The following is a 22814-nucleotide window of genomic DNA, read 5'->3' as shown; positions in this document are numbered from 1 at the left end:
GACATGCAGTCCTCTTTTATTGTCATTTAGTAATGTATGCATTAAGAAATGATACAATATTCCTCTGGTGTGATATCACAGAAGCACAGGACAGACCAAGACTGAAAAAACTAACAAAACCACATAATTATAACATATAGTTACAACAGTGCAACAATACCATAACTTGATGAAGAACAGGCCATGGCACAGTAAAAAAAGTTCAAAGTCTCTCGAATGTCCCACATCTCACGCAGATGGGAGAAGGAAGAAAACTCTCCCTGCCATGCCCGACCACAGTCCGATTCTGAGTCGTCCGAAAACTTTGAGCTCTGATCAGCCCTCCGACACCGAGTACCGTGCACCATCTCTATCCAAACGATTCGACCTCAGCCTCGATCACCAGCAGCAGGCAACGCCGGGGATTTTGGGGCCTTCCCTCCAGAGATTCACACTAACAACAGCAGCGAAACCAGGCATTTCAGAAATTTCTCCAGATGTTCCTCTGCTTCTCACGTCAGAATTGTCCACAGCCCCTATTTAACAGATACGATTATCATTTCACCAGAGAGCTGCGCGAACTGGGTCGCGCTGCCATCTTCTCCTCCCGCCTAGGACGGTTATGAAGTTTGTTGTAATGCAGTAGCAGCACTGTGAATGACATAAAAGTTACTATAAGTTATGAAATAGAACATTACAGTGGTCATCGGTGAATTTCTAGAAGACATTTGAGTTGGGCCTATCCACACAGTCATAGCTGTAGAGAGAGTCAAGCAGAGGGCTAAGTACACATACTTAGGGTGCATCAGTGTGGATTTTCAGTGAGGAGTAGAATTTATTACCAACCCCGTTAACTGTGGTCTCCCAATAAAAAAGTTAAGGATTTAGTTATAGAGTCGGGTATAGAGGCCTAGGATTTGGAGCTTGTTGGTTAGTAGTATGGAAATATGACATTGAATGCTGAGCTTTAATTGATAAACTGCAGCCTAACGTATGTTTTGCTGTTATCTAGATGCCCCAAAGCTGAGTGGAGAAGCAGTGAGATCAAAGGATCTGTCATGATAGAGGGGTGGGCAATCAGGGCCTTGGGGATGAAAGGTTTGGGGCTATAGGGGAGTCTGACAATTGAGGGTTTGCTGTTGATGGAGGAGTGCTGGCAGGGATCTTTTATTTGAATTTCATTCTGCACTATGCCCCATGAAACCACTATAAATCCAGCAGTAACTACTGATGAGCTCTCCTTGAACAATACACAGAAATCTCCCCAGGAACACCAACATCATCCCATGTTTTATAATTATGTCAGGTCTGTGACACAACATAATGGTAAATGCCCAGATAAATTTGTGCAATGTTGAAATTACCGAAGGTCATGATCAGATTTCACTCTGTCCAAAGTGTATTTTCAGTTGTGGAGTGCAAAAGTAAATAATGCCCAGTCATTCACTTTCCAGGTCCCAGCTGTATCCAACCATTGGTCACATGTCACATTTCATTACGTGTTAAAGTCTTTGGCACAATTAATGTTTCTAATATTTACATACACCAGCTCCTTTAAGCTGCTGGAGAAAGTTCATAGGTTTGTTTTAGAAAACTGAAAGCTACCTTTAAAATACCACCTACATTAATCGTTTCAAAACCCACAACAGTGAGCACTGCTGAGAGTCAGCATGCATCTACTCTGGAAGTCTGCTGAAATGTTTCAAGTAAATTTTTCTTTTATTTCACATGCAAAGTAAACACTAAGTTAGCTTTCAGATGGAGAAACACTGTTACCATAACTTTCCTGATATCATCTACAAATGCTTTGTGATTTTTTTAGGTGAGCTTAGAGTGATAAGTTAGTTGCTTAAGTCACTTTCCATTCGATTTAGGTCAAAATAACCTGATATGAATGAAATCCCCATCAAGCTAGTACTGAGGGGAGCCCTGAAATCACACGCATAGCAGATAACATTTTGCACAAGCTTACTATTGATCCACATTTGAAAATTGCCAGATCCCACGCAGGCTATTTGAATTGGCTTCCCATGAATCTTGTGGTTCTCAGTGATAGTCTGCTCTGAAGTCGATCTCAACTTAGATTAAATCTGTTTTATGCCATTTATATTTCTGAGCTTTCAACAAAAGCATAATTGGGACGTCTGTTACAATGTATGGTTGAAAGTAGTACGGTGCTCAAAGTATTCCTTAAAACATACATTTAAACAAAAAGGTTTGGTTTATGTAAATATAATGGATTTTATCCATCAGCATTTGAAATTAGTCCCAGGACACATTACAGACCAGGAAAAGAATTGAAAACATAAGTAAATATTTAAAGTTTGTTCCCTCAAGCTAATTGCCTGTTAGGAGTGTAGTGAAATGGTGTCAGTTCTAGATTGTCGGATGTTATAACTAAATTAAAGTAAATTTTGTCATGAATAGTTGTTCAGATGCAACTTTTTTGGCTGACTTGGAGGAAGTACAACTTATGGATCTGGATACTCCCACAATGGAAGATGGGTTCATTTTTATTTTATTTTTGGCAGAGGTAGCCTCTTGCCTCTGGGTGAGAAGGTCAAAGGTTTGAGCCTAATTAGATCGGCCAATTCAGAGAAGTTCTGGGTGAACTCTGCACGCAACAAATGCTTTGTTTAGCTGAAATACAGAAGATAAACTCCATCCAGTCTTGAATATGTACAGAAAAGATTTAAAGCCATATGTTAAAGAGGAGGATTTTCTCCGAAGGTCCTTGCTGGTGTAAGAATCATAGAGATTTAGAAACGTATAGCATAGAAACAGGCTTTTGACCCAACTCAAGCATGCTGACCAGTGGGCAACCTTCCCAAATTAATCTCATTGCCAGTATTTGGCCCTGTCCTTCTATTTTTAAGCACTTTGAATGGTCACCTAGATTCAGCTTCAATCACTCAGTCACTGCATTCTAGGTTTTTATCTCTGGGTGAAAAAGAACTTCTCTTACCCCCTCTAAATCCACTTACTGTAAACATACATCCTCTAGTCTTATCTGCTTCTGATATGGGGAAATATTTTCTGCAGTCGTGTCTACTCTCAAGGGAGAATGGATCCATCTCCTTCAGTTTCTCCTCACATGATTGAATTGCTCCATTCCAAATATTCTTTGCTTCCTGTAGCATGGGGTCCAAAACTGCCGCAGCACTCCAGATGAGGTCTGATCAAAGTTTTTTAAAGTTGGTGCATATCTCTCTTCTTCTGTATTGGATGAGGCCAGTAGATATTATGCTTCCTAAGCACATTGCATACTGTGTTGCTGTCTTCAATGATCTAAAGACTTGTAATCTGAGATTCCCCATGACCCTTCCACTTTGCATTCCCTCTGACCTTGCCTCCCACATTCACAGATATCAGAAACAGCAGAGGTCTCAGCAGAAATGTTTATAGGGCACAACTAGCTACAGGCATCCAATTGCAAAAATAACCGTCTATAATCACCCTCTGTCTTCTTTTACCAAGTCAATGTTGGATCCGGTTTAACAACTTACCTTGATCTCATTCTCCCAGTGGGACCTTGTCAAAGGCTTTACTAAAGCCCATGTAAATACTCATTTTTGCCACCCTTTCAAACAATTCAATCCAATTGGCCAGACAGGATCTGCCATGTTGACTGTCTTTGATTAGTCTCTATGATTCTGTATTGAGAGGCATAGATAGAGTAGACAGGCAGTCTCTGTTTTCTGGGTTTGAAATGTCTAATACCAGAGAGTATGCTTTGAAGGTGTGAGGGGGTAGGTTGAAAGGAGATGTGAGGGGTAAGTTTTTAACACAAGAAGTGGAGGATGCCTGGAATGTGCTGCCTGGTAAGGTGGTAGAGGCAAATACATTAGAGGCTTTTAAGAGATGTTTAGATAGGCACATGGATGTGAGGAAGATGGAGGGATTTGTTTCTTGTGTTTTTTCTGATTTACCTTTTGGTTGGTTTGGCATGACATTGTGGCCCGAAGGGCGTATTCCTGTATTGTTCTATGTTTTATGATGAAGCAGCTGAAGATATTTGGACCCAGGATACTGTCATGTAGAATAACAGCCATCTTCTTTTGTGTGGGGTATAACTCCATTCTCAAGAATACTTTCCCTCTAGTATCCTTTGACTTCAGTTTCCCAGGGTTCCTTGATGCCATACCCAATCGAATGCTGTCTTGGTGTTATGTGCAAATGCCCTCACTTCAGCACTGGAATTCAGCTCTTTGTTGTATGATTGGGCCAAGGCTATGGGATCTGGATTGAAGAACACCCTGAAGAAAGATTGGTGAACAGGTTACAGATGAAGAAATGCCATTTGCTTGCATTGTTGATGGCTTCCATCACTTTGCTAATGATTGTGAGGCTGATTTATGTAGCAATTGGCTAGATTGAATTTGTCCTGCTTTTAATGAATGGGATATATCTGGGCAATTTTCTACATTATTAACTACGGCATATACCAGTGTTTTAACTACACTGGGACACTTTGGCTGGAGTACCAATCTTCAATGATATAACTGAAATATTGTCTGATCCCTTTGCTGTGTTTACACTTCTTTCTATAAATTGGAAATAATCAAACAGGCTGGAGACTGTGATGATGGGAAATCTCAGAGCAGTTCTGATAATATGGTTATAAATGCTTCATCCCTTTCTTTAGTTGGGCTCTACCATCTTTTAGAATGAAGATACTCTTGGCCCTTTGTGTACCCATTAGCTGTTCATTGTCCACCATAGCTAAATGTTGTAGGACTGCAAACATTTATCTGATCCACTGGTTGTGAAATTACCTGGCTCTGTCTATTGGCCTTTAGCAGTCATTGCCTTGTTTTGCTTTACTGGGCAGGCATCTTGTTATTTGTAGGTATGCCTGATGTTGTTCTAGTCAAGTCCTCCTGCTCTCTTCATTTTACCTGGATCGATGATAATGACAGAGTGAGAGATACAAATGGCACGAGTGATGTATACCTCCACAGCTGCTATCGTTCACAGTTGAGCTGCCAAGTCTGCTCTGAATCTATGACATTTAACACAATTATCATGCCACACATGATGGAGAATGCTCTCAGTATGAATTTGGCACTGTGTCTGAACAAGGACTGTGTTGTGGTCACTTATCCCAATGCTGTCATGGAGATGCATCTTAGTACGGGGAGGCTGATGTCGTGTGATGTTGATTCAGTCACTAACTGCTGCTGACTCAGTCTGACAGCGATGTCATCAGGCCTGGGCCAACTTGCCCCATAGTGATTGCACCAAATCACTTAGCAACGGACACTGAAACCCCAGTACAGAGAATACATTTTTTGCACTTGCTTTTTTCAGGTTTTGCCTGACCTGGAGCAGCAGATTCATGAATTGAGGGATAGGTGATGATCAAGTGATTTCCTTATCCACATCCATTGAAAATGTTGAGACCTGTCAAGGATGCAGTTTTTGCCTCTGAGACAAGAAGGGTTTATGATGGAGAAATTTGGCACATTGTCTGAGGTATCATTCTGTGAACGCAACTATGTCACTTCTCCCAGTTTAGATGCCAGTCTTTAGTGACCTGTCAAGTTTTATTCATTTTCTGTTTTAATGTAGTGCTCATGGTACAACTGAATGTCCTGTTAGGCCTCATCAGATGGCATTTAAGAATCAACCATCATAGATCATACAGGCCACAATACGTACGGATGGCAGATTTCCTTCATGAAGGACTTTGGTGAAACAGATGAAGTTTTATAACAATTTGGCAGTTTTAATCATTATCATTACTAATGACAGTTGGTGTTCTAGTTCCCAAATTCAGAATATTAGCTGGATTAAATTTCAAAGCTAACTTGGTAGATTTGAATTTGGTTCTCCAGATTGTTAGTTTATGTCACTGAATTATGAACAGGTAAGTTTAACTGCTGCAAACTTATTTACTGGTAAACCTCCATGTTTACCAGTAATTACATCATCTTAGCTCATTTGTAGGCCATTACTTTATGTGAAAATTGACTGTTTAGTTTTTCTAAATTAAAACTGTGGGCACACAAGGAAAGTAGTTTGAGGTATCTTGAGAATGTGGAACGTACTTACACTAACAAATTATTTATTGATATGGCAGATCAGGTGAACAGCTTATATTGCAAGCAAGGCACTTACTTGTATTTGTAATTATTTTATTCACATAATTAATAAAAGCATAAAAATTGCATAATCAAATTTATGACAGAATAGTCACGTTAAGGTCAGAATTGCAGGTACTTTATTCTCTCACATGTCCCATCCAACTCTTCATTGTAAAAATAGCTGTAATGATTTTTCTAATAATTAACATTTGAAGTGAATATAATGAAAAGGAATACTACTTTTTGGATTTACAAAGTTAGACATTGAAACTATTTCAAATCTGTAGCTTGCCTTGTATGTAAATAGAAATGCAGCCCCTAAAATTCTAGGGATTAGAGCACAATGCTACTTTGCAAACAAGTTTATGATTAAATACCAATGATGCAAGTATTTTATGGGTATTATGATACAAAATATATTAACTATGTAAGAAGGCCTTCACTATCATTTTGCTTTCTTATTTTAAATCCTTGGTCACTTACTGATGGCTATGAATGAATATGAGCTTGTTGCTAGGGACTACAAGCTTGATAATTTGTTGGTGTTTCCAACCTATTGACAAATTACATAAATAATTTACTGGTAGTCTTCATCAGTCCTGCACCATCACAGACAATTGATCTACAATGTTGTGCTACAAAACTGATTGATCGAAGCAATAACTGAAGTACAATTAATGTCATCACTGATTTTTACAACTTGTTGCTTTCCTCTTGCCAACCACGCACAACAGAAAATTGCTGAACTGGTGATACAGGATTTCATTACAAGCATTGTTTCCTCTTTCACAACTCCTCTAAGTACTTTTTATTTTCTTTCTTTCCAGTAAAATAAATGATGATCATCTTTAATTCAGTTCCTTACCCCTTCAATGTGGGTTGTATTTGTTTTATATATTTCATTGTCTTTATTGTGTGTTTCACTGTTTCAAAATGCATTGAATCAAGTGCCTGATAGTGTGGCAGAGATTATAAGACTTTCTATTCACTGAAACCAAGCACTGGTTGGAGATAACTGCAACACCCCCTCTTTTTCTATAATTTATTTACTTATTTACTGAGATACAGCACGGAATAGGCCCTTCAAGCCACACTGCCCAGCAATCCCCTGATTTAATCCTGGCCTAATCATGGGACGATTTACAATGACCAATTAATCTATAAACTTGTATGCCTTTGGACTGTGTCAGGAAACCAGAGCCCCTGGAGGAAAGGCACACAGTCATGGGGAGAATGTAGAAACTCCTTACAGACAACGACAGGAATTGATCCCAGGACGCTGGTATGGCAAAGTGTTGTACTAACCACTATGCTCCACGCTGGCCTAATCTGCAGTTTCTTCTGCTGAAGTACTGAAAAATAAATGTTGTCTGTTTTACTTGTCTATTTGAATATTTGCAATTTCAGGCACCATTCACTGGGGGCAAAATTCTGCAAACGTTACACTGACCTCTACATAACTTTCCGCTGAAACTCACACAACATGGGGTGATCTCTGCCTTTTCTGAGTTTTCAGTTTGACAAAAGGACAAAAAGGCTTGAAACCACATTAAGCAGCAATAAGTTTAGGACAAAAATGGGCACTTCAATGTTGCATATTATTCTGTACCTGGGCATGCCTTTATCAGGCACTCTTATGTCATCCAATGCACCAGCTTAAATAAAAGACATTAGGCGTTTTAAACAAGCAAATCACAAACTTAATACACAGTTCAGACCACTTTCCAATTACTAAATCATGGCTGACTGAGGTATTTTTCAAAAAGCCAGCTTTCCAGCATCTACAGTTTGTTTGATTCTCACATGAATCTTTTTCAGTCCAGTCACTCTCATTCTTCTAAACTTTACAGAGTGCTTTGTATTTAATTTTATGTATGCCTTTATTAATTATTAATGGCTGTTGCTAAGCCTTTCATTCACCACACCAAATCCACCTTTCTGGAGATGTATTTAAACTTTGACAGTTACAGTTATCACTGATTGTCAGTCAAGTTGATGTTGCTGTTACAGCATAAAAATAGAACTTTGAGTTAGCTCTGCATTCAGTAAAGGGCATGCCGATTTTCCACCTCTTCCTGCATCATATACATATCCTACAAATCCCCTAAAATCTTTAAAAAAAAACACCATCAATTGCTGTTTCACAGAACCACAAAGATTGAACATTCTGCTCTGGAATAGCAAAGACTTACTATCCTCTCAGTGAAGGAAATTCTAGGCTCAGTCATAAATGTCTCCCTGTGCCAGAGAAAATTTTCTTTCAACAATTGCCCCATCAATTGCCTTAAAAGATTTGGTATGTTTCAACTAATTCACCTGAATTGTTCTCAACTCTAAAAATGGTGATTTTGAAAGATTGTTTCTAAAATAATTCTGTATCACTTAACACTGTGCTGAAGAAAATTAACCATGGTGCTATATTACATGTATATCACATTTATAGATGATATAAAAGGAAGGTTTATCATCAATGGAATCTGACATGCAAGTGTGCATATCTGAACAACAACAACAAATGCCGTTGTGGAGTAAATTCAGCATCATATCCAATAATAATCATTCAAACAGTCTAAGCACACTGACAAGACAGAGCAATGTTCACAGTAAGCAGGCAAGTCAGAACTGTGATTCATTCATTGCTTCTTCTTGTAGCTTTGCATCTATGAAAGAAAGACATGCTTGATTTAATTAAATACAAAAAATAAAAAAGTAGATTTTCTCTGGTTTTGGTCCACTGTATTTGCACTACATCTTGCTAAGAATATTAAAAGTTTTGGATTTATAAAGAGCACCTGCAGCAATTGATCGCCATTATCTTTGGCAACTGACGTCAATACTTACAAAGAGGGTACTTTACTTAATAGCAGGTTTTGTGGCCAGACTTATCAAATTGCTCTGCTTTCCCTTGCTACACACTAGGACCACTCATTTGTTGGCAGGATGAAACATTTAACAATACAACACCCGATAGATTTATTTCTGGGTAGCAAAATGTGATTTGTTACTGTCCATGTTCTTGATACGTCAGTGAAAGAACAATAATTGAAATCCAATATAACAGCTGAGAGTACTGAATATCATCAGTTCTATACATTATTAACTGTATGCAATAATGCCAACTATTTTATTATCAGTGATACTTCAACTAAAACTATAGAGTTACTATAAAATAGTAAATATTAGATGTCTGGTACGTTCAAAATAGTTTTCCTCTTAAGAAAACTCAAGTGCTGTCAACAAAAGTTGCGAAATTAAAAGATTTATAATTTAATCTTGTGCAGTTCTTGCTTTCCCTTTCTCTTGTAAAGGCGAGTGATAAGGCATCGCTTGCAATTGGTTGAGGCAGGTCTTAGGTGAGAAGTTGGCGGATTTCTTTGTGTACATAACAGAGGAAATCCACATAAGAAGCTCCTCCATGGATCCCTTTATCTTCTACGAGGAACTGCCTGAAAATCCCCTCCGATTTCTCTTTTTGCTTTAATATTATCAGCTGTAGATAAAAAGAAGAGACAATCAAACCTAAAACTTTGGGCTGCAGAATTTGTAGAAAACATTCAATTCACTGTGACATGATATGAATTTGTGACAGTATTAATGTCATTTTTTCTGAAAGGAATGTTAGATGTTAGTTTTGCTTAAAAAAAATCAAGAAAGCTTAATTTGGAACATCCAGATTAAAATTGAGAGATAACAACAAAGAATTTTCAACAAATTTGGAATTTGGGACATTTCAAGCAGATCTAGAAACTGTTATACACCATGTAAATTAGTTCTAATTATTAAAACGCAAACATTATAGGGTACAGTGTACATATTTAAAAATAGATTTTTCACATATTTTCTTTAAAATCTATGTTCGATTTACATTGAAGGGAATATGTCCTGGAAATACTAAAACCCAGTGAAACATTTCCACAATCACCATCAGCATTGGTGAACAAGACTGTGTGGTCAGTCTCCCACTCTACTTGCTTTACACTGATAACTGTCTGGCTACGCACAGCTCCAATGTCATAGTTAAGTTTGTTGACAACACCATTATTGTTGGCTGAATCAAAGGTGGTGACAAATCAGCTGAAGGAGATTGAAAATCAGGCTAGACGGTGCCAACCTCTCACTTAACGTCAGTAAAACCAAGGAGTTGATTATTGACGATGGGAGAAGGAAAGGGGGTCCATGAGCCAGTCCTCACCAGGGGATCAGAGGTGGAGGGGGTCAGCAACTTTAAATTCCTTAAAATTGTAATTTCAGCGGATCTGTCCTGGGTCCGCACACAAGTGCAGTTACAAAGAAGGCATGGCAATGCCTCTCCTCTCTTAGAAGTTTGTGAAAATTCAGTATATCATCTAAAACTTTGACAAAATTCTATATATAGATGTACAGTGGAGAATATACTGGCTGGTTGCATCACAGCTTGATATATTGGAACCCATTATATAGGTTTATATACTACAAGTGAGGGACATGAAACCAGGAGGAACATTTTGAAAGTCCAGACCCCCAGATAAACTTGATGGATAAAATAGTATTTTCAGAGCTTCTTGCCCCAGGTTCTACCTCCTGACAGATTTTGCCCAGTTAGAAAGAAAGCCGACATTTCTCCCTGCTTAGGTCTCATGACCTGGGGACAGATCTGCCTAATTAAGACAATATTCCCCAACATGGTTTGTGTGTCCTGCTCACCTATTTTATTTACGTAGCAAAAGGACACTGGTGCGAAGAGAGCAACATTGACAAGTATGATTGACCCCTACTGTACAGTCTGCATGCGGTTTTAACCATTTGGAGACAAGTCAAAATCAGATACACAAATAAAGCATTTATTTCAGTGGTGGAATATAGATAATTAATTTGTTTACCATCTTCAAGGAGTCAAATTTAATCTCTAGCACATTCCCAACAAATATTCAAGAATATTGGAATCCAGTCATTAAGAGGCAACCTTAGGTAAGAAACTACAATTTACAGAAAATTAGGGATCCCTCAGCAATAAGATAAATGTGTCACATTTCAGCGAAGTCAGGGGTCCAGACTAGGGGAAGACTTAAACATTCCTTTTATTTCTTATATTCAAGCAAAGCAAAAAGTTTATCTTGAATAGCTATCATCTTCCAGTCCTCTTCAGCTAAAGCTTCATCTGGTGAGAAGTGCATGCTCAGGCATGTAAACATCACACTTGAGACCAATGATGCCAAAGTATTCCAAACTACTTTTTTATTAATCAATCCAGCTGAATTTAGAAATGTGATTTAGTTGGCTAGTATTGGCTCTGCCTATTGCAATCTCACCTTTTATCATTTAAACTTTTGGGGCACAGTGTAAACCTGTTAATGCACTGGTAGGTAACATAACTTAAAATCAATAGTTGGAATAAAAAAACCAATAATTATAAGAGATCTGAACAAAAAACATGGTCTTTAACATTTCTGCTTACTTTCATGGAATAAGGGCTCTGGCTTCTTATATTGTCAATGATCATCCTAATCTTCTTTGAACATGGGTTGTCCAGTTCAGGTAATTTTGTCTGCAAGGAAGTGAATATTCAAAGGTCAAAAGATTGTGCAGATTTTCCAAGTGATTGTCTACAGTGAAATTGAGTGTGAACCCATCATTTCGCTTCTCACTTTAGTGTTAATCAATACTTTTCTATACACTGTGCAAGACAAAAAACTGAAATGAAACACTATGGCAGGTATAACATAAAGCTTTTCCCCACACACTCCTGTATCTCTAATGTTTGAATGTTATCCAACCATGACACTCAACAAACTAGTTATTGAACAAGACAGTACCAGCCAATGTGTTGGAAGGGCAGGGTGTATAATTCAGAGCATATAGTCTACTGTTCAATAACTTTACTCATAGACTAGTTGGGCCAAACAGACCCTTTGGTCCAACAGTTCTATGGCAACCACAGCATCTTCCAAACTTCTCTCCTTCCACGTACTTATCCAAATGCTTCTTAAATTTTGCAAGTGTACTCACCTCAACCACTTCCCCTGGCAGCTCATTTTGGGCGCTCACTACCATCTATATAAAGAAGTTAACTTTCAGGTCTCTTTTAAACCACTCCCCTCTTATCTTCTATTTGTCCCTTCTAGTTTTGAACAACACAACCCTATACAAAGGAATATGACTGTCCACCTTATCCATACATGTCATGATTTTATAACTTTCTATGAGGTCATGCCTCATTGTCCTGAACTCCTGGGAATAAAAGCTCAGCATCTCCAACTTCTCTCTGTAGCTCAGGCCCCTCTAGTCCAGGCAGCACCTCCCCACCTTGACAATATCTTTCTTATAACAGGGCGACCAATACTGTACACCATATTCCAAGCTTGGTCTCTCCAATCACTTGTATGACTACAAAATAACTTCCCTACATCTAGACTCAATGCTCTGACTGATGAAGGCCAGCACAGTGAACCTCTCTACTTGTGTGGTCACTTTCAGAGAACTGTGCACTTATATTGCAAGATCTCTCTATCTCACAATATTAGGTAGTATCCTGCCATTCACTGTAATAAGTCTATCCTAGTTTAAATATCCAAAATGTATAATCTCAGAGGTTACCTTCCTCAAGATCTCTTTGCAATTCACTATCAAAAAGACTCCCTAATTTATCTGCATCAGCAAGCTTGTAATAATCCCAAATACATTCATATCCAAATCATTTAGAGAAACAAGGAATAACAAACATCCCACACTGACTCCTGGAGCACCATGCCAGACTCAGGCCCTCAGTCTGAGAACTGAACTTCAGTCATCACCTTTGCTTCCTACCATCTAGCTAAATCTGAAACCACCTTGCAGACTCATGCGACCTAATTTTCCAGCTCAGCCTGTCATGTGGAAACCTGTCAAAGGCCTAATTGAAGTCCATATAGACAACTTCCATTGCTGTACCTTCATCTATCCTCTTAGTTACTCCTTCAAAAAACTCCAAAGGATTCATCAGACATGGCTTCATGTGCACAAAACCATGCTAACTATTCTTGATCAGGCCTTGACTATCCAAGTGACAGAAGATTTTGTCCCCAAATTTCCTCTGGTAACTTCCCTATAACTGAAGTCAGACTCACCAGTCTGTAGCTTCTTGGCCTGATATTGTTACTCTTTTTGAACAATGGAACAACACTAGCTTCCCTCCAGTCTTCTGAAACCTCACTAATGATTAATGATGAAGCAATTATCTCGACAAGGGCTACTGTGATTTGTTCCTTGGCCTTCCATAAGGTCCAGGGGTGCACTTAGTCAGGCCCTGGGGATTTGCCCACCTTAACATACTTCAAGGCTGAAATACCTCCTTCCTCTTCAATGCATATTATCCAAACCTCACTATTTATTACCCTAATTTGTTTGATATCCATATTTTCCTTAGTAAACACTGAGGAGAAATAGACATTGAAAATCTTAGCCACCTCCTGTGGTTCCACACATAGGCAAACTTGATGGTCTTTAAAAGGACCTAGTCACCTTTTTTCCCAGTTAATATAACTGAAGAACGTCTTGGGATAACCCTTGACCCTTCGAGCCAATTCCATCTCATACCCTCTTTGTGCTATCCTGAATTCCCTCTCCTTTTTCCTTAAACATTTTATACTTGTTGAGGGATTCGCCCGTACCCAGCTGCCTAAAGTCACTGTGTGCTACCTTCCTTTTCCTTACCAGAGCCGCAATATCTCTTGTCAATCAGGGTTCCCCGAACTTGGTATGTTTATCCTTCACTCTAATGGGAACAGGTTGCCCTTAACTCTTAAAAGCCCCCCACTTGCCAACAGTTCCTTTGCCTTTAAGTAAAGTCACCTAGTCATCCCCACTAGATCCTGCATATATCCCCAAAGTTGACCATGATCCTGTCAGGACTTTAACCTGTGGATCTGTTCTACTATCTTTTTCCATAACTATTTTTTAAACTAATAGAATACTCAATGACCAGCCTGTTTAAGTGGTACAGAAACAACTACAACTTCTCTCAATAAAAGCAAAATAACTTCTCCTGAAAAAAATTCTTCTCTGTTATTTCCCTCTTGTGTGCATGAGTAATGGAAACATCTGACACTTGTACAGCCTTCCTGTCATGCCAGTGCAATATACTTCCACAGTTTAGCAATCTAAATACTGAAGTCAATAAAAAAGACTTTGAGTTTAAAAAAATCACCAGAAAAGATGACAAGGTCACTCAGATTGTTTCTGCACTTGCTAAAATCTCATAATTTCTGCTCATGTAGAATACTTGCATGCCAAAAGATTTGTGAGAATCAGTAGAGTAGTGGTAGTGTTATTAGCTTGTGGTAATCCAGAGGTCCAGGTCAGTAGTAAAGAGAGATCTAATACCAATGTGAAATGTTAGGTAAGTAAATCTTGGGAAGGGGTGGTGCAATAGAAACCAGTACCAAAAAGCCATCAAACACTCGTGCTTCACTCATGCCCTGAAGAAAAGGAAAAACCCACCACGTTTTCCAAATGTAGATGGGTACTAATTGCCTACTCTGTCTTCCTTTAAATATACTCTTAAATGAGTTTAAGAATTCTTCAGGAGCTTTCAATCAACTCCAATTTCCCTTTCCCACCTCAATGTCTCCATTTCTTATTATTCTTCTATGAAGCACTTTGTATCACCATTCATATTAAAATCATGGATATACAAGTTGAGGGACTATCAGCAATATTTCATTTCACGCTGGATTAGTTAAGGGCAACACTTTGCTGATGAGAGCATGCATATGGACAGGAAATCAGGTGAAGCAATGATGCTTGGCTATAACGAGAATTCAGCTGAGCCACAAGCCTTGGGTTTTATAATGCTATTGGTACAGAATTTTCATGAACAGCTTCCACTCTGCCAAAATAAGGCTGCAGAAATTACAACTTAGTTTTGCTTATCTGTGTATGGATTAATTTTGGTCTGTGTACGGGGATGGGGTGGGGGGGGCAGTGGGAAGGTGAGAACACTCCAAGGAGATCCCCAGCCCCTACATCAATGATTAAAATTGCAGATTCTCAGCAAATAGACACATTTTGACTAACCCCTACAAGTATTATTAAAGTTGATACACATCATTTTTGTAATACATTCCCCCCAAGAAAATAATTTGGTTTAGCCAGTGAGGGAAGGATAAAGAATCTCTTGTTAGTTATGTCATATACTGTACATATATTTAATGACTTTTTATACATTACTCACCAACTCAGAGTTGATATGTGCAAAGGAGGGTACATTAAAAATGCCTTGAATTAGTTCAGGTGGTGAGTTCAATCCCAGCCACAGAAACATATTTATTCCATTTGTCAATAAAAATATTCCTCCATCTTCTAAACGTTCCTCTGAGCAACGGACAGCTGCAGGAATGTCCTCACTGTTTACATCCATTTTGTGCTGTTATGAAAAGGACAAGTGTTCAGTTGTGTTATTGGTTGGAAACACCGGAACAAGAGGCCATTCAGCCTCTTGAGTCTATTGTACCATAAAACAAAATTGCTGCAGAAATGCCGTATAACTGTATTTGCCTTCGTTTGAGATTCTATAATAATCTTGTCTAAGAAAAAGACTATTGACTGCAGTTTTGAAATTTTTAGTTAACCATCTAATTACAGTTTCTTTGTTCCTAATTTCCACTTAGTTTTTCATGGAAAGTTTATCTTGATATCATTCTAATGATGTGTCCTTGTTTCAATTTTCCTTACAAAGCCAAACTTTCCCACTTGCTCTTTCAGCTGTGTTAGTAGTCTTAAGAATATCCTTCATATACCAATCCCCACAGACTGGAAGCCCAGTTTATGCTACCTATTCTTATAATTATCTTCAATAGTCTATGCTGTCATTCTAGGGAATCTTCACAACTTTCTCCAAACCTCAGTAAGACTCATGCACTGCTGCTGGGCACTTCAATAAAATTTACATCAGTACTTTCCAACATTTATGATTCTGTTATGAGTATGTTGATTTTGTCTTTTGAAGTGTTCATTTATTGGCTAACATACAGTACTGTGCAAAATTCTTAGGCACATTTATATGGTTAGGGTGCCTAAGACTTTTGCATAATACCATATTTGTCAATATAGAATGGAGAGCAAGCTTATAAATCTGGCGGGAGCAAAGGATGATGATAATGAGCACCATGGGAGTGGTAGGAAACAGGTAGCAGAGACGGAGTGCCCGAGGAGGGGAATGGCACTGGTGAATATACACTCGGCCCTGAGACACCAAGCAAGCTCATTTGATTCCAAACTATTGATTTATTGATCATTACAGAATGTCTCTCTGGTGCTTCCCATTCACTCCCCTCTCCTCTCCTTTCCTTTCCCTTTTCCCAACCATAATGCCCCTGCCCCTGACCTCTTCCCACACTCAGCCCACAATAGAGACCATATAAGAATCAGGCTTATCATTACTCATATATGTCATGAAATTTGCTTTTTTTGACTAAGACTTTTGCACAGTACTGTATAAACCTAGAATTTGCATTGTGACAGAAATGAAACTGAAATACTATTACTTTAACGTTATTTATGACAGGGGTCCCCAACCTTTTTCGCACTGCAGACCGGTTTCATGTTGACAATATTCTTGCAGACCGGCCGACGGTGGGGTGGGGGGGGGGGGGGAAGAAAGACTACAATGACCATGAAGCCTTGTGCGGGCACCAGTGCGCATGCGTGATTTGCGCATGCATGTACGTGCCAATTTTTCTCTACAAATTCAGTTCGGGGGGGGTGTTAATCACGAACACAATATAGGTGATAAGTGGCTAATACACTTAATTTCGTTTCTAAAAGGGATTATCTAACGAATTTAATATTAAACACACAGCGCATATCTTCCTCGCATGAATATGGCGATAAGTCAATTATCAGGGAGCTTGAAGTAAGTGTTGAACGAACTTCCAGTAGAAGTGGTAGAGGCAGGTTCGGTATCATCATTTAAAGAAAAATTAGATAGGTATATGGACAGGAAAGGAATGGAGGGTTATGGGCTGAGTGCAGGTCGGTGGGACTAGGTGAGAATAACGTTCGGCACAGATCGCCTGTTTCCGTGCTGTAATTGTTATATGGTTATATAAGTCAATAGCATCATAACATTTTAAGTACTGTTTGGATATTAAACACACAGCACATATTTCCCCCGTATGAACGTATAAAATCATTGCAACACACCAATATCGCTGAATCAGTGGGAGCCCTGGGCTTGTTTTCCTGCAACAACACGGTCCTATCGAGGGGTGTTGGGAGACAGCGATACTCGAAGGAGGTTCCTTATGTCCAATCTGTTCCGCAATTTAGTTTTCGTTGCTTTCATTGCAGAGATATGTTGGAAATGGAAGCAATGTTTTCAGTGCTTTCGTGGCTATCTCAGGATATTTAGCCTTTACTTTGATCCAGAATGCCGGCAGAGATGTTATGTCAAACATGCTTTTCAGCCCGTCGTCATTTGCAAGCTCGAGGAGTTGATCTCCTTCCCGCGCTGACATGGATGACGCATGCGTAATGACCTCGCGTGTGTTCAAGCTCAACAGTGGGCGTGACAGGGAATGAGGAAAGGTGCAGCTGACTCCTATCGCCAAATCATATCTTTCCTCGCGGCCTGGTAGCGCATGCTTTGCGGCCCGGTGGTTGGGGACCGCGGATTTATGATAATATAGAAAGCTTGACCCTTTTGACAGGTTGGTTAGCTTCCTTCAAATGATTCTGGAGTTAAAAATAACTACAAAAACAGTATCTGTTTTTCTGGTTTGTTACAGTAGGTCAGGCAACAGGGAAAACTGGTCACATTTAATACAGTTTATCATAAATTTAGCATTAGACAGTATTTGCTACTGCAAATAAATACACCCAAACTTCATAGAGTCAGAGAGTACTACAGGCCTTTCAGCCCATCCAGTCTATGCTAGACTATTAATCCTACTGACCTGCATCCAGACTATAGCCTGCTGTACCCTTCCTAACTATGTACTCATTCAAATGTCTCTCAAATGTTGAAATAAAACCCACATTCGCCACTGACATCACCCTCTGAGCAAAATGTTCCCCTTATGTTCCCCTTAAACTTTTCACCTTTAACCCATGACCTCTGGCACTAGTCTCACTCACCTCAGTAGAAAAAGCCAGCTTGCATTTACCCTACCTATATCCCTCATAATTTTGTATATCTCTATCAAATCTCCCCTCATTCTCCTATGCTCTAGGGAATAAACTCCTAACCTACCCTCAGGCCTTTAATATCGTTATAAATTTTCTCTGCACTTTTTCAATCTTATTGATATCTTTCCTGTAGGTAGTTGACCAGAACAAAACACAATATTCCAAATTAGCCCTCACAAACATCTTATACAAACACAACATAATATCCCAACTCCTGTACTCAGTACTTGGATCTACCACACTTCTCAGTACACTACACTCACTGCGCACGTCCTACCCTGGTTTGTCATTCCAAAGTGCAACACCTCACACTTGTCTGCATTAAATTCCATCTGCCATATTTCGGCCCATTTTTGTAGCTGGTCCAGATCCCGCTGCATGCTTTGATAGCTTTCCTCGCTGCCCACTACACCCCCAATTTTGGTGTCATCTGCAAATTTGCTGATCCAGTTTTCTGTATTGTCATTCAGATCGTTGATATAGATGACAGACAACAACAGACTCAGCACCAGTCCCTGTGGCACCCCACTAGTTACAGGCCTCCAGTCAGAAAGCCACTCTCTGCCTTTCACACAAAGCCAATGTCTAATTCAATTTACTACCTCATCCTGAATGCCAACCTCCCTTGCAAGACCTTGTCAAAAGTCTTGTTAAAGTCCATGTAGACAACATCCACCGCCTTGCCTTATCAACATTCTCAGTAACCTCCTTGAAAATCTTTATGAGATTGTTTAGATGTGACCTACCACGTGCACAAAGCCTTGTTGACTATTCCTAATCAGTCCACATCTATCCAAATACTTATATATCTGGTCCCTTGGAATACCTTCCAATAACTTTCCCACTACTGATGTCGGGTTCACCAGCCTATAATTTCCCAGCTTATTCTTCGAGACTTTCTTAAACAATGGAACAATGTTAATTATTCTCCAATTGACCAGTACCTCACCTGTTGCTAACGACATTTTAAATATCTCTGCTAGGGTCCTTGCAACTTCTGTTACAACCTCCCACAAGATCCAAGGGAAACCTTGTCAGGCCCTGGGGATATATCTAAACTAATTTGCCTCAAGATAGCAAATACCTCCTCCTCTGTAATCTGTACACGGTCCACGACCTCACTGCTTTTTGTTGTAGTTCTATAGATTTTGTGTCCATCTCGAGTAAATACAGATGAAAAAAATCTTAAAAGAGATCTCACCCCTCTCTGTGGGATCCATGCATATTTATATAGCTAGGTTGCCTAAGACTTTTGCACAGTACCGTATATGATGTCTTTCCAGTTACCAAGTAACACGTAATACTACTGAGGTAATACAAAGCTAAGTACTCTTATTTGTATTTCCCAATTACTTTCCTATTTTAACCAGTATACTGTACTGTGCAAAGGTCTTAGGCACCCTAGGTGTACATATATGCAAATGACCATGCTGATGTTCAATGGATCAATTTCGTTCCTTGCTATCCTTTTGCTCTTAATTTATCTATAGAAGCCCCTGGGATTCTCCTTCACCTTGTCAGCCTGAGCACTCTTATCCCTTCTTTAAGCCTCCTTATTTCCCTCTTAAGCATTCTCTTGCATTTCTTATACTCTTCACGCATCTCATTTGTACCCTGCTACATTTATCTGCTATTCACCTCCTGCGGTGGGACTGCGCAGGCGTGTGACGTCGGGCAGTGCAGCGCGGCAGATTTAAAAGGGCAGACATCCTGCTTCGGGTTTGATTCGAAGAAGGAGTCTGAGAGTCTGAGTGGGAGTGCCGAGAAAGACAGTTTTGAAATTTTCGTTATTTTTTTTTCTCCAACGGCGTTCTGAGAGGCGGGACTGCGCAGGCGTGTGACGTCGGGCAGTGCAGCGCGGCAGATTTAAAAGGAACAGAGCCTCATAGAGCGGGCAGCGGAGTTTGCGGGCTGCGGAGTGAGCCGGGAGCAGAGTGAAGACTTAAGGGCTTCGGCTCAACAGGCTTAGGCGGAAACGGGCGAGGCGAGGGAGGTTTGGCATTCATTTTCTGTTGTTATTTGAGGAGAGGGGCAGTATGAGTGTGAGGGCAGTTTGCTGTTCTCGGTGTTGGATGTGGGAGGCCCTGGAGTCTCCAAGCCTCCCGGACGTCTACATCTGCGCCAAGTGCATCGAGATGCAGCTCCTAAGGGACCGTGTTACGGAACTGGAGCTGCAGCTCGATGACCTTCGTCTGGTCAGGGAGAGTGAGGAGGTGATAGAGAGGAGTTGCAGGCAGGTGGTCACGCCGGGGCCACGGGAGGCAGACAAGTGAGTCACGGTTAGGAGGGGGAAGGGGAAAAGTCAGGTAATAGGGAGTACCCCGGTGGCTGTGCCCCTTAACAACAGGTACTCCTGTTTGAGTACTGTTGGGGGGGACGGCTTACCCGGGGGAAGCGACAGTGGCCGTGCCTCCAGCACAGAGTCCGGCCCTGTAGCTCAGAAGGGTAGGGCAAGGAAGAGGAGGGCAGTTGTGATAGGGGACTCGATAGTAAGGGGGTCAGATAGGCGATTCTGTGGACGTAGTCCAGAGACCCGGATGGTAGTTTGCCTCCCTGGTGCCAGGGTCCGGGATATTTCTGATCGTGTCCAAGATATCCTGAAGTGGGAGGGTAAGGAACCAGAGGTCGTGGTACATATAGGTACCAATGACATAGGTAGGAAAAAGGATGAGGTCCTGAAAGGAGAATATAGGGAGCTAGGAAGGGAGTTGAGAAAAAGGACCGCAAAGGTAGTATTCTCGGGATTACTGCCTGTGCCACGCGACAGTGAGAGTAGGAATGTGATGAGGTGGAGGATAAATGCGTGGCTGAGGGATTGGAGCAGGGGGCAGGGATTCAAGTTTTTGGATCATTGGGACCTCTCTTGGCGCAGGCGTGACCTGTACAAAAAGGACGGGTTGCACCTGAATCCTAGGGGGACCAATATCCTGGCAGGGAGATTAGCGGGGGCTACTGAGGTGACTTTAAACTAGAATGGTTGGGGGGTGGGAATCAAATTAAAGAAGCTAGGCGTGAGGAGGTTAGTTCACTACAAGGGGATGGGAACCAGTGCAGAGAGACAGAGAGGTGTAAAGTGAGGGTAGAAACAAAAAGTACTATGGAGAAAAGTAAAAGTGGCAGGCCGACAAATCCAGGGCAAGCATTAAAAAGGGCCACTTTTCAGCATAATTGTAAAAGGACTAAGAGAGTTGTAAAAGAGCGCCTGAAGGCTTTGTGTGTCAATGCAAGGAGCATTCGTAATAAGGTGGATGAATTGAAAGTGCAGATTGTTATTAATGATTATGATATAGTTGGGATCACAGAGACATGGCTCCAAGGTGACCAGGGATGGGAGCTCAACGTTCAGGGATATACAATATTCAGGAGGGATAGACATGAAAGAAAGGGAGGTGGGGTGGCGTTGCTGGTTAAAGAAGAGATTAACGCAATAGAAAGGAAGGACATAAGCCGGGAAGATGTGGAATCGATATGGGTAGAGCTGCGTAACACTAAGGGGCAGAAGACGCTGGTGGGAGTTGTGTACAGGCCACCTAACAGTAGTAGTGAGGTCGGAGATGGTATTAAACAGGAAATTAGAAATGTGTGCAATAAAGGAACAGCAGTTATAATGGGTGACTTCAATCTACATGTAGATTGGGTGAACCAAATTGGTAAAGGTGCTGAGGAAGAGGATTTCTTGGAATGTATGCGGGATGGTTTTTTTGAACCAACATGTCGAGGAACCGACTAGAGAGCAGGCTATTCTGGACTGGGTATTGAGCAATGAGGAAGGGTTAATTAGCAATCTTGTCGTGAGAGGCCCCTTGGGTAAGAGTGACCATAATATGGTGGAATTCTTCATTAAGATGGAGAGTGACATAGTTAATTCAGAAACAAAGGTCCTGAACTTAAAGAGGGGTAACTTTGAAGGTATGAGACGTGAATTAGCTAAGATAGACTGGCAAATGACACTTAAAGGATTGACGGTGGATATGCAATGGCAAGCATTTAAAGGTTGCATGGATGAACTACGACAATTGTTCATCCCAGTTTGGCAAAAGAATAAATCAAGGAAGGTAGTGCACCCGTGGCTGACAAGAGAAATTAGGGATAGTATCAATTCCAAAGAAGAAGCATACAAATTAGCCAGAGAAAGTGGATCACCTGAGGACTGGGAGAAATTCAGAGTTCAGCAGAGGAGGACAAATGGCTTAATTAGGAAGGGGAAAAAAGATTATGAGAGAAAACTGGCAGGAAACATAAAAATGGACTGTAAAAGCTTTTATAGATATGTGAAAAGGAAAAGACTGGTAAAGACAAATGTAGGTCCCCTGCAGACAGAAACAGGTGAATTGATTATGGGGAGCAAGGACATGGCAGACCAATTGAATAATTACTTTGGTTCTGTCTTCACTAAGGAGGACATAAATAATCTTCCGGAAATAGTAGGGGACAGAGGGTCCAGTGAGATGGAGGAACTGAGCGAAATACATGTTAGTAGGGAAGTGGTGTTAGGTAAATTGAAGGGATTGAAGGCAGATAAATCCCCAGGGCCAGATGGTCTGCATCCCAGGGTGCTTAAGGAAGTAGCCCAAGAAATAGTGGATGCATTAGTGATAATTTTTCAAA

At 40.4% G+C, this 22814-nt stretch overlaps 1 protein-coding gene and 1 long non-coding RNA gene across 4 annotated transcripts in view; both read right to left on the bottom strand.

Moving 5' to 3' along the window:
* Positions 1–208: 208 nt before the first annotated feature.
* On the bottom strand, positions 209–4891 carry LOC140194677 (uncharacterized). Its single transcript, XR_011885261.1, has 3 exons — positions 4755–4891; positions 3909–4235; positions 209–630 (listed from the first exon to the last, which is right to left on the bottom strand). It is a non-coding gene; the product is annotated as an uncharacterized lncRNA (long non-coding RNA).
* A 1208-nt stretch (positions 4892–6099) lies between these two features.
* The window catches only part of sec24d (SEC24 homolog D, COPII coat complex component), a 194306-nt gene continuing 177591 nt past the window's right edge, over positions 6100–22814 (bottom strand). For all 3 annotated transcript variants that reach the window (XM_072253167.1, XM_072253168.1, XM_072253169.1), the window contains exons 21-23: positions 15253–15444; positions 11500–11589; positions 6100–9555 (exon numbers count right to left, since the gene is read on the bottom strand). In XM_072253167.1, the coding sequence (XP_072109268.1) occupies positions 9415–9555; positions 11500–11589; positions 15253–15444 (423 nt within the window). In that variant the 3' untranslated portion in view covers positions 6100–9414. The remainder of the gene's footprint in view (positions 9556–11499; positions 11590–15252; positions 15445–22814) is intronic.

The sequence above is a fragment of the Mobula birostris genome, chromosome 3 (assembly GCF_030028105.1).
Source record: "Mobula birostris isolate sMobBir1 chromosome 3, sMobBir1.hap1, whole genome shotgun sequence".
Taxonomy (NCBI): domain Eukaryota; kingdom Metazoa; phylum Chordata; class Chondrichthyes; order Myliobatiformes; family Myliobatidae; genus Mobula; species Mobula birostris.
The sequence above is the reverse complement of the archived record's forward strand: the minus strand, read 5'-3'. Positions and strand labels throughout refer to the sequence as shown.